General features: G+C 33.8%; 1 protein-coding gene across 1 annotated transcript; it reads right to left on the bottom strand.

Moving 5' to 3' along the window:
- Nucleotides 1-2554: 2554 nt before the first annotated feature.
- On the bottom strand, nucleotides 2555-3502 carry LOC110290510 (olfactory receptor 8H1-like). Its single transcript, XM_085830160.1, has one exon. It carries the CDS (start codon nucleotides 3500-3502, stop codon nucleotides 2555-2557), a length of 948 nt encoding a protein of 315 aa, XP_085686286.1.
- Between the last annotated feature and the right edge of the window lie 9457 nt (nucleotides 3503-12959).

Here is a 12959-nt window from a genome sequence, read left to right as displayed (position 1 = left end):
GGAGTGCCCTACGAGGCCCAGGTAATGTTGTAGAAGACAGGCAACATTGTGGGATTTAGAAGAGTAATGTGAAACACATGTTTGCTTGTGTCATGAGTATCACAATCATGAGCAGACAATAGCTGTGGCAACTTTCACAAGACCTGAAACATACAAACACATATACACACACAGAGGGTACACTCGTAGGAAAATAGGAGCTAGCTGGGATTAAGGAAAGAGCAGGAAAGTACAAAGAAGTGTTGGCAGAGGGAATACAATTGCAGTCTCAGTATGCTGAATACATTGTAGATATGCACTTTAGGAATGAGCATGCTGTAGTCACCAACTCTGCATTAACTGTTGCCCCATAGAGGACAGAGGTTTCCCTGACCAAATATGAGAGCAGCACTTGTTCTATGTGTAAATATAAATATTGAACACACGAGTAAAATCTGGAGAAGTTATTTTAAAGTTGAATGTGGTAATAGAGTCACATTCCTATCAATGTATTATACTACTACAAACCATTGAGTTAAATCTGCACGCATAATATAATGACAAAATTTTGTTCAAAATTAATTCATAGTAAATACCAATAATAAAAATGAAGTGATTATTAAGAAAATATATGGAATGAGGCATAGTAAAATTTTAAAATAAACAAAGAACAAAAATTTAATTATAAATGTTTAATCAAGTCTTATTACTAAGCATGAATATAAATCAATAAAAGTAAAAATATAGATTGCAGACAGCACAATAACTGGAGACAAAAAGACAATAATATTTTTATGGACTGTTGATATAATATTATGTCACTGTTTAAAAATATAAAAATAAGAAAATATACATGTCTTCAATATTTGAATAAACTGGAGAGTTAAAGTTTGTAAAACTAAAAAGTCTTTAATATTAATGATAATCAATATACTTGTAAATTAATAATATGTATATTTCAGGAAAAATATATGAATGTATAATCATACTTACATAATTATAAGAGATCAACAAAAAAGTTAAATGTTTAGAATTACATATTCATTATTCCTCATTTAAAAAATTTTTTTTCAGTGTGCATTGATGTTTTGCCTGGCTATAAGACTGTGCCATTGTTAGATCAAAAGGAACCTGCACCACAGTTTTGAGTTGCCATATGATGCACTATGAATTGAACTTGTGTCCTTTGGAAGAGCAGGCAGTGCTATTAACCACTGAGTCATATTTCCAGGCACTGAACTACATTTTATTAAATGAAGTTTAAATTAAAGAAAGATACATTGAACAAAATTGTATGATATATTGATATAAGTATAAAAATAAACTAAATTTATTACTTTATTTGAAAATGTTCTTGATTGCAAGAAAACATGAATTCATTGTTAATATCATGCCCTAGAGTATTTCTTTTCTATAATGCACAGAAATCTCTGTCAATCAATTAATTCAAAAAGTTATAAATGTTAAGTAATAAGATAAAGACAGAGCAACAGCATAGAAAATAAATACTCCTTGCTTTATCAGAAATGATCCAACTGTTAGAAGTTTAACAGTTACATACAGGGGTTATTGCTGCTTTCAGACTTCTAACTTAATGTGTTTATGAGATATGAGCTCTAATGTAATGTAAGTTAAGAAGTAACATCTTGTGCATAAACTGAGAGTACACTCAACTCACAACTTGTAATGACAAATATGATCAAATATTAGGATTTTAAGTGAGTGAAGAATGTTGCAAAGGAATATGAAGGGGAAACATTCATGCATTTTTCATACATTATCATATGTGCAATGAAATCATTAATTAAGATGAACATGGGCACAGATATAAATAATCATAACAGTATGTCATTTCTTTAATAACTTTATTTTTCATATTGTCTCTAATATTACAATATACCATTTTTCTATTATTTAGTTTCCTTCACTAATTTAATATAAGACCAAGTTTGAGGAATACTGATTTTATTTCTTTAAAGCTATTTAAGTGTGATTAAATTAATTGAAAAAAACAGTTGAATATTTGTGAGTAACCTTCAAGCATATTATGCAAAAAGGTTTAGCAATATCTTTACATATTAATCAGCAGAGACTTTCAGTTTCCTCATTCTCACATCCTTTTTGTTATCACATTGACATGGACTTACTATTTGTTTTGTGCAAATGATCAAACAGATTTAAATTTTACTCACTTGCTACAGGGAGGACATATAATGAGCTATTCATATTATACAAAAGATGACTTTAGAAATTGTTACTATTCCACAGATATGTTTCCTGAAACCAGTAACTGATGTTTCATAACATTAAATTCTATATAAGCTTAAGAATTAGAAGTATATATTTTTGATATTACATTGAACAGAATTATTTAAAACATTGGTTTCATGTGCATGTCTTAATATCCAATTATGACATAGACTTTTAAAGTCCCATTCTGAGATATGCCCAAGCTATATTTTTCTAGGGGAAGTTCCACACAACTAGAAAGAAGAAACAAGTCTTCAGTTTTGTGCCAAGAGAGAAGCTAAAGAACTCAATAGAAAGAAAAAAAATTAAATATTTAGCAACTGTATTACTTTAATTTCTGGGCGCACTCCCTCTTCTTCATAACTCTAACAACAGCACTTTTCACTTCGTTGTTCCTGAGACTATAGATAAGTGGATTCAGCATGGGGATAACTATAGTATAAAAAACAGAGGCTACTTGATCCTTTCCCAAGGAGTAGGACTTACTTGTTTTTAAATAAGTAAAGATCATTGTACCATAAAAAACAGTTACTCCTATAAGATGTGAGGCACATGTAGAGAAGGCTTTGTGCTTTCCTGAAGAAGAATTTATCTTTAGAATTGTAGAGATAATAGATACATAGGATGAGGATATCATGATGAGCGACAGCAATAGAGTGGAACCAGCTAAAACGAATATAGTTGCTTCTGCATTAGAGGTATCACTGCAGGACAGAGCTAAAATTGGGAATGTGTCACAAAAGAAGTGATGAATTACCGTGGAGTTGCAGAAATCCAGTGTGCTTAAGCAAAAGACAGTGACAGAGGAACCCAAAACTCCAATCATGTAGGACACAGTGATGAGAGCATAGGAGCGCCTAGGGGACATAATAACTGGATAGTGTAGAGGGTTGCAGATAGCTACATAGCAGTCATAGGCCATTGACGAAAGTATAAAACATTCAGAACCTGCTAAGAAGGCAAAGAAAAACAACTGGGTGAAGCATCCCATGAAGGAAATATTTTTTACGGAGGTCAGCAGGTTCTGTAAGGTTTTAGGTGTGATTACAGTTGAGTAACTGAGGTCAAGGAATGACAAGTGGGTGAGGAAAAAGTACATCGGAGTGTGGAGCTGGACATCTAGATGAATGATCAGTATCATAACTATGTTTCCCAAGACAGTGAGCATGTATATCAGGAGGAACAAAACAGAGAGTACCAGCTGAATCTCCTTGGAATCTGTCAGTCCCACAAGCATGAACTCAGGTTCATTTGTAGGATTACAGGCACTCATAGTGAACAGTCCTAAAATGTGGAGAAGTTAAATGGAATACTTAGCCTGAATTTCAGAAAGGTATTTGTACATAAGTGTTTAAAGGCCTTCTAATAATTGTTTTATCTCTTAAACTTCATATTATTTTATAGTTTGCAGTTGTAGGAAATGTAACTGATCGAATAGATGGATTTATATAACATTACTTGACTATGATCTAATTTACAAAAGTACTATTATCTGTTTATTTCAGATTAGGCAAATAGAACAAAAAGAACAAATTAAGTAAGAGGAATTATTACAGTTGAGTTATGAGTACATGATAAGATTTTGACCCCAATGTCTATTTATAATTCTTTTTTTAATCATTTTATTTATTGAGCAAACCCAATTTAAAATATTGTACTTATGGTCCACAAAACTTCAAAAAAAAACAATAATCATTAATTATTTATTCTTAATGATGTTAAATATAATCACAAATAAATGTTTTCACTTTTTAAAGAGAATATTGTAGACTCTAAAAAGATACGTAACTATTAAATAAGAAAAGATATTTTTATTTCCTGAAAATCCAAAATCAATGATTTCTAAAACTACAACTTCAAATTATGATGATTTATTTTTGTTCCATCAATCCCATTTATAATAATTCTGAATTACTTGTAAAATTATCAAATGATACATGTTCACAGATACACTTTAACAGAACTATGTCTGCCTTCAAATTTTAAGAATACTTACTGTGATCCAAAGTTAGGAAAAAGCAAGCCAAAATTGCTGTTAAGAATTTATGCCCAAATTTTTCAACTGTCAATTTTTCTAAAAATAATAGAGGAAATCTACTCAAGGATATGAAAATGTTTGTACTACAGCATTTTTCATTTACATATCCATCACTGTATCTCTGAATTCACTATTTTTACTTGGAATATAAATTTAATCACCAAAAAAATTGTATGCAGGTCTTAGTTTGAAGGCATTTTGACTGAAAAGATTCCAGAAACGATTATGCTATCAGCAGGCCAGTTCATGCCTTTCCCCTTGCTTTATTATTCTAGGGTTCCTCATGTAAGGACATTGAGCATCACGCAATATGTTGTCATGTGCAGGAGCCAATTTGAAGCAAGTTTACTTGGCACAGTATCAGAAACAAGCTTTAAGATTAAATTAAGCCAGGAAAAGAATGATTAATTTTTTTTCTTGTTCACCAAATTCAATATATGTGAATATGTTTATATATACTATTGAATTGACTCAATTGCTAAATATTTTCATGACTTACCATTTGCATAGTACAGTGAACTAGTACATATATTTTATCCCCTATAGAAATAAATGTAGTTTTCTGTGATACATTAGCTACTTTATCAGTAACATTACTAGTTTTTTTACAGTGTCAGAATTGATATATTGTAGAAGTTTTCAAAATGGGTATGCAGTATTGAACACTGTGGTGTCACAGCAGTAACCCAATACTGTACAACTGTACATACATTTATATTTAAACACGAATACACATTATTTACTACCTTTCCATATATTATAATTTGCATTTATAGCTTTGTTCTCTCTCTCTCTCTCTCTCTCTCTTTCTCTGTCATTGCTCTGTCATTGCTATACTTTTTCTTGTTCCCTCTATTTTTTATCTCTGAATTTTTTTAACCTGAATTTTTCAAATGTTTTGGTTCTCTTTTTATTTTAGTTTACATTTAATTTCACTACTATATATTTATTGTATACAATAAGAATAATAATTATGAGACATTTTCACACATGTATATAAAGTACTTTGATTATGTTAGCACTTCTTAATTTCATCTCTAGTCCTGTATCTTCTGTCTTAGTAGTCATCTTCGTCCTTGATCATAGTTCCCTTGTACACTTTAAATTTTATTCATTCTACTATTGACATATGATAGAAAAATGTCTCATTTTATGTTGTATTCACTTTATGTGATAATCACCCATCTTCATCCGTTTTGGTCCATCAAATGTCTAAATAGTAGGGTGCTACATGTGCCAGATTTCTTTACTCTCTCGTCTATAGCTAAACACTGAAGTTACATTCATGGCTTCACAATTTGACTAGTGCCTAGGTGTGCCACTCTCTGTGCTGTATAATGTCTATGATCTCTTTTGTGTATATAGCAGTAGTAAAGTTGATAGTGAGGTAATTGTCTTTATTTTTTATAGGGAAACTATATATTAACTCCTAACATAACTGAACTAATTGGTATTCCAAACTGTTGTTCATAAGGGTCCTAAATTCTCCCATTCACCGAATACGTGATGTTTAATATTTTAATAGCAGCCAATATGACATGGAGGGAATGATTCTCACCACAGATTTAATTTGATTTTCCTACATATTTGGATGTGTTATTAGTTTGAAGGAAAGCTACTTATTTATGTATAGAATTAATATCTATCAAATGAATGTAAAATATGTTAGAATTACCAAATTTGTGGAAAAAAATCTTCAGTAATTGTATTCCTCAAATGACCTATAATTTTACATTATGTAGGAATGTTTTATCAATTAGTAATATACATCTTTATTAAATTGTACAGTAAATATTGTAGTTATTCTTCTAAGGCTTGGTCAGAGAAACTTCTTTTACAGTTGATGGTGAGACTCCTATCTCGTAAAAGTACTAAGAGTATGTAACTGTTAAATGATTAGCCCTACACTAGACACCTATAATATCTCCCTTTTGGGATCACAAAATACCCAAGAAGTTGGCAGAAAGAATGTAAGAGATGGAAATAAGAAATAGTGTCATAAGAAGTTATCTGTTCGACATGATCTGTCTAAAACACTCATATAGTCAGATTATACAGTGAAAGATCACATGATTAAGTATAAGAAATTCAGGATAAAAGATGGAAAATGAATGTAGTATAAAGAAATTTCAAATTCCTAATTATAATCATAAAATAAAATAGGAACTCCAGGGCTGGAGAAATACTCAGTGGTTAAGAAGGATACTGATTCTTAGAACACAATTTCAAATCTAAAAAACCATGTACCAGATGACAACCATATGCAAACTGTAGTTAGAATTTGGGAATTTTGGTTTCTTCAAAACACAGAGGAATATTTAAGAATATGTTTTATGTTTTAATATCATGTGGGGACATGAGCAAATGTTTTCATTATAGGATGGAGTCTCCTTTTATAAGTGCCCAGTAGTGATATGACTCAGCATTGAGATAGAATTGTTTCCCAATTATATGAGAAAATGGCATGTTGATTTCCAAAGTGGCTGCACAAGTTTACACTCCCACCAACATTGGCAGAGTGTTCCCCTTGCTACACATCCTCACTAGCTCTCATGTTTGTATTTTCTTAGTGATTGACTGGTGAAAGATTGAATCTCACAGATGTTTTAATTTGCATTTCCTAAATGGCTAAGGATGTTGAACATCTTATTGTTAACTAAATCATGACAATACTTATCTCCATGTCTTAGAGCCTGTAACTTTTCATTTGGGAACGGGGTATAGAGACCTGCTAACCTATTTTGCCAGGGAATAAGGTAGATTACATTCACTTTTACTCTCACCCTTTACCTCCATTTGCTCAGTCTTATTCTTATCCCTTTAGTAGACTAAACTGTTCTGTAATCTTTTTGCTATCTGTCCCCATTTTCATTACTTTAAACAGATCCAAGTGATGCACCCAGTTTCTTCCCTCCTGTTGATGCTCTCAGCCAACTCCCCTCTTAGCCTGTCCCACTCAATAGTGACAGCTGCCAATAAATAGAAACACTTTTTATCCAGGATCCCCAGTAGCCACACCTAAAAGGATCTTATATGCCTTATGCCTTGTCTACCAAGCAACCCACAACTACCACACCATCCTAAGAACCAGAAAGTAAAACAAAATCCAAGGAATCAAACACTTACCAAACAAATACAAGACCAGATAGCAGCAACTTAAATTAAGATTATGTCCAAACCAAATATATAGTATTTTAGATATGGTTTCCATTGCTCTGAAGAGATACAATATTCAAGACATTTATAAAGAACAATATTTATTTGGGGCTGTATTACAGGTTCAGAGGTTCAGGTCATTATGAACATAGTGGGAAGCATAGCAGCATCCAGGCACACATGCAGTAAGAAAATCTCTATAGCTTGATCCAAAGACATTCAGGAGGAGAGTGGCTTGTGCAACAAGACATTAAGAGCACTTGGAGTCCTCAAAACCCACTTATATAGTGATACAATGCCTCAAACCAAGTCACACCTATCCCTACACCTGCTAACAGTGCCACTGCCTATGGGTTAAGCATAGTTAAATCATTGTATTCCACAGCCTGGCTGATATAATCTTGTACAAAAACATGAGCCTATAGGGGCCATACCTAGGCATAGCATAATGCAAAATGCATGTAATTCAACTTCAAAAGTCCCTATATTCTATCAGTCTCAATAATGTTTAAAAGTCCAAAGTTCAAAAGTCTTTTCTCGGATAAATGCAAACTTTTTTCTATAATCTTTTTTAAATATCTCAGGACATATACTACCATTCTAAAATTTCTTAGTTAGGAAACAACAGGCCAAATTATGACAGGAATACAGATGGGCAAATTCCTATCTCTGTATCACCATGTCTGATATCACTTCAACTATTTAATGCTTTTCATTTTTCTTGACTACAACAAACTTCTTTTTCTGAGCCTGGTTCCACTCTCTGTTAACCCATTTCTCAGGCTGGTGTACCACAGCTTTGGCTCTGTAACATCTGGAATATCCAAGGCACCTTAAACTATGTAGTTTCTTTTTCAAATGTCGGATCTACACATGATTTTCTGGGCTTTACCAAGGGCCTTGAATCACTTCCCCAGCTCTACCCTCTGTAGTACTCTAGGATGTGGCTGATGCTACTTGTCTGCTGCTGCTCTTTTGGTGGTTATCACATAGTAATGGCATTTCCAATACACTGGTATATTCTACTCAATTAGACTTCACGAGTAGACTTATATAGGCTTTCTTCATGATACCAAGACTCAACTTATTTTCATGATTCCCCTCAGTCTTGGAATGTCAACTGCAACTGAAGCTGTACCTTCACTGTTGTTCTTTCCTGACTTCTCTCAGTTTCAAGCCAGGAGCTGGAACATGACTCCTCCCCCCTTGTTCTATTACTTCATTCATTGTCTCAGTTTGGATGTCTTGGAACTTACTCTGTAAACTGACCTTGAACTCAGATATCTGCATGCCTCTCTCTACTTAGCACTTGGATTAAAATTGTGTACTACCATGCCTTCACTTATGCTTTTTTACCTAAAACTTTTTCTGTACTTGCCTGGTCTTGAACTCAAAGATATGCTTGCCTGAATCCTGGAATTAAATGCATATACCATCATTCCTGGACCTAAGAGTTTCTTTGATTCTTTTTCACATAATCTTTATAAGCATAGCCATTATGACTCAATAGCTGTATCACATGTATGCCATATCTTTCTGGGTTGTAGTTCCTTCCAGATTAAAAGTACAAATAAAAACAATGAACAGGTCATAATGACGCCTTAATTAATATAACTATCCCTTGTTCTACTGAAAAAACATAAACACTCAGCTTTGTTTGGTGGGATCTTGCCCTGGGGTTCCATACGCTTAATTACATGCAATATCCTTGAACACAAGATTTACCTTCCATCCACTTCCTGGTGCCCATTTAATATTTGAAACATATACGTTCTATTTTTCTTTCTAAGTTGATATGCTTGATAAAATGGTGCTCATAAGACTATACCACAGGACAAAGTCTACTCTGGGGTTTTAGAGCCTTCCTTTTTCTTTCTTTCTTTTTTTTTTTTTTAATATCCACTACTAGTTTTTATTGTGAACAGAGGAAAGAGTAAAAACTCTTGCTAGTTTCAATAATACCATCATGATGTTGTCTCATCATTTTTTTAATTATTTTTATTACGTATTTTCCTCAATTACATTTCCAATGCTATCCCAAAAGTCCCCCATACCCCCCCCCCACTTCCCTACCCACCCATTCCCATTCTTTAGGCCCTGGCATTCCCCTGTATTGGGGCATATAAAGTTTGCAAGTCCAATGGGCCTCTCCAGTGATGGCCGAATAGGCCATCTTTCGATACATATGCAGGTAGAGACAAGAGCTCCGGGGTACTGGTTAGTTCATCATGTTGTTCCAACTATAGGGTTGCAGATCCCTTTAGCTCCTTGGGTACTTTCTCTAGCTTCTCCATTGGGAGCCCTGTGATACATCCAATAGCTGACTGTGAACATCCACTCCTGTGTTTGCTAGGCCCCAGCATAGTCTCACAAGAGACCGCTATATCTGGGTCCTTTCAGCAAAATCTTGCTAGTGTATGCCATGGTGTCAGCGTTTGGAAGCTGATTATGGGATGGATCCCAGGATATGGCAGCCTTCCTTTTTCAATGAAATTAATTTGAATCTGTTCACCTGACCCTCCAGCTGATTCTTCAGACAAGGGCAAAAGGCAGCCACATTCTTCACCAAAATATCACAAGAATGATTTTTTTTTTTTACTTTTAAAAAATTAGTTATTTTCTTCATTTACGTTTCCAATGCTATCCCAAAAGTCCCGCATACCCTCCCCGCCACTCCCCTACCCACCCACTCCCACTTCTTGGCCCTGGCGTTCCCCTGTACTGAGGCATATAAAGTTTGCAAAACCAATGGGCCTCTCTTTCCAATGAAGGGCGACTAGGCCATCTTCTGATACATATGGAGCTAGAGACACGAGCTCTGGGGCAGTACTGGTTATTTCATATTGTTGTCCTACCTATAGGGTTGCAGACCCCTTTAGTTCCTTGGGTACTTTCTCTAGCTCCTTCAACCATTGAAAACATCAAATGATAAGAAGGGTAGAAATCACACACCCCCCTCCAAATAGGAATAAACAAAAACTATTTATTGAACTCTTAGTATCAATGAACACAATTCTCACAATAAAAAGATTCAGCCTAAGGGATTTGATTTGAAAGCATGATCCATTCTTCTATTCCATTCAGAAAACACACCTTAAAATCAAGGGTAGATATTACTTTATGATAAAATGATGTAAAAGTTATCTCAAGTAAATAGATTAAAGAAGCAATATTGTATAGACGTTTAAATATCTAAAAAAATAGACTTTAAACCAAAACTAATTTCAAGAGGTACTGCATACATATACTAAAAAAAATAAAATGGCATGGCATTGGCATGTAAATTGTTACATGGATCAAGGTAATCAAAATAAAGACCCAGACATAAGTTCAGATACCTATTGGAACTAAATTTTGATGAAGACTCCAAAAATTTCACTGGAAGACAAACAACATTTCCAACAAAGGTGCTGGCCAAACTGTGACTCTACATGTAGAGGAATGTATGAAGATCTATATGTATTACCAGGCATGAAGGGAAAATAATGGGTTGGGGACAATGCATACTAAGGATTTTTGAGGGTCTTTGTAGACCTTCTACTGTAAAAGCTTCTTAAAATACACATATTTATGAAATAAATCTCAATGGAGTTATTATATAATGGGGAAGATGATGCCCATAGTGGATGTCTTGGAAACTAAATGAAATATTCCCTGATATGAATGGGTTACATCTCGTTGAGTCATTAAACAAAGAATGGGGTATGGAAGTATATAAACAAGCTATACTGTTTCTAACTTTTTGCTTCCTCTTCACAAATCTATGGTATGTCCTATTACTGAAGACAGCTAAATTTCTCATTTAACATAAATATATAGAGATTGTATAGCTTTTATCCTACAGACTAGTGTTCATATTACAAGAAGGAACTCCTCATGGTACCAGTAGAGAAAGATATAACCATCAAGTCAACTGCAAACCCTGTGATCTACAAAGGTGATCTGTGTGCATAATACAGTGGTATTACAGTAGCTCAATGTGTTAACATTGGGAGTAAACAAACACTCTATGATTACATTCAACATCCAGTCCATTTGATAGAACTCATGTCAGACAATATGAGTTGCCAAGGAACAGAGAATAGATAGGTCATGTTCGACAACCTTCAGAATATTGTAAGACTTTACTACAGTTCTTCATGATGTAGTTACCTCCAACCATAAAAATATTTTGTTCCTACTTTGTAAATGTAATTTTGCTACTGTGATGAATTGCAATTCAAATATTTGATATGTAGGATATCTGATATGCAAACGCTATAAGAGTCTTAATCAAGCCCAATGGAGTTGCTCCCCACAGGTTGAGAACTACAGAGCTAAAGGAAGACCACCTGCTATTTCTGTAATGCTACAGGAATGAAACAACTAAATAATTCCAACTGGTATTCTGCTATAAATATGATAAATTTCTCAAGCAGTCAACCTCAGAGAAACTTCTTCTTATGGGAAATAGAAACTAACACAGAAAGTCATATCTGTGCAATGTGAGGAAAATAAGTGTCCCTGGAACATTCAGAGCTAAATATAATGCCCTCATTGAACCCATCCCTCAGTACTCTAGGTATCATAAAAAATGAGGAGACAGAAATTCATAAGAGACAGTGGGAATGTGTGACACCAAAGAAACATTGACTTCTAGACATAGAAGGACTAATGCATATGACCTCAGAGAGACATGAATAGGACCTTCATTGGTTCAAATCAGAATCCCATCAGAGAGATGGGTAACATGGACATGTTCTCTTATTCCTAACCAAGAGGCTATCTTGAATTGGGATCTCATTAGAAAGTATTAACCATATTTTACAGATTGCCATACCTAGTAGATGGTCAACACAAGAGGAAATCAATGGTAATTTTTGTATTATATTTCCTGTCACTTTCTTTGGGAATCTTACTACTCTTTTTATGGTTTATGACTTTGTGTTTTATAAGTATTGTTTTTTGCCTGTGGGTGTTTTGTTTTATCTTTGTTGTTATCTTTGTTCTTTATTCTGAATTGTTTGCTTTTGCTTTCCCATTTATTCATTTTTAAGAGAGAAATAAAGGCATGGAATTCTATGAGTGTTGAGGTGGATCAGTTACAAGTTGTGGAATAGGAACCCTTGTTCAGAATAGACTGCGTGAAAAAAAATTTAATAAAACTAATTTTCTCATTGACTTTATTTCTTAAAGTTTCCCACATGTTTGTAATAGAGGAGATGCATTGGCTGATTCCGAACTCACGGAGCCTAATGTAAAATGTTTAAAGCTTTTCTACCAAACCAATGGCTTTATATTTTATAACAGACAATGAAAGCTGGGGAATCATCAGTATTCATAACACAAAGGTAAAAGTCTGTGAAGGACTTTTTGAATTATTTTCTTGCTAATTGTCATTCTCCAGTAATGGCAAAACTCTCCTATTTTCCTAAGTACCAAATTGTTAGGAATTATATTGTTAGTAATAGTCTCACAATTTTTCTATGTTGCAAATGCTACCTACACTCATAACACACTCAAAAGGTATATACCACAATCTCATGTATTCTGGATT

This window comes from Mus caroli, unplaced genomic scaffold (genome assembly GCF_978045245.1).
Source record: "Mus caroli unplaced genomic scaffold, Mus_caroli_1 scaffold_2, whole genome shotgun sequence".
In the NCBI taxonomy this organism is placed as follows: domain Eukaryota; kingdom Metazoa; phylum Chordata; class Mammalia; order Rodentia; family Muridae; genus Mus; species Mus caroli.
This window is presented reverse-complemented; position numbering and strand designations above follow the sequence as displayed.

Bases quoted from the DNA above. Each gene is read 5' to 3' on its own strand.
- LOC110290510 (XM_085830160.1), bottom strand. From the start codon at position 3,502: ATGAGTGCCTGTAATCCTACAAATGAACCTGAGTTCATGCTTGTGGGA.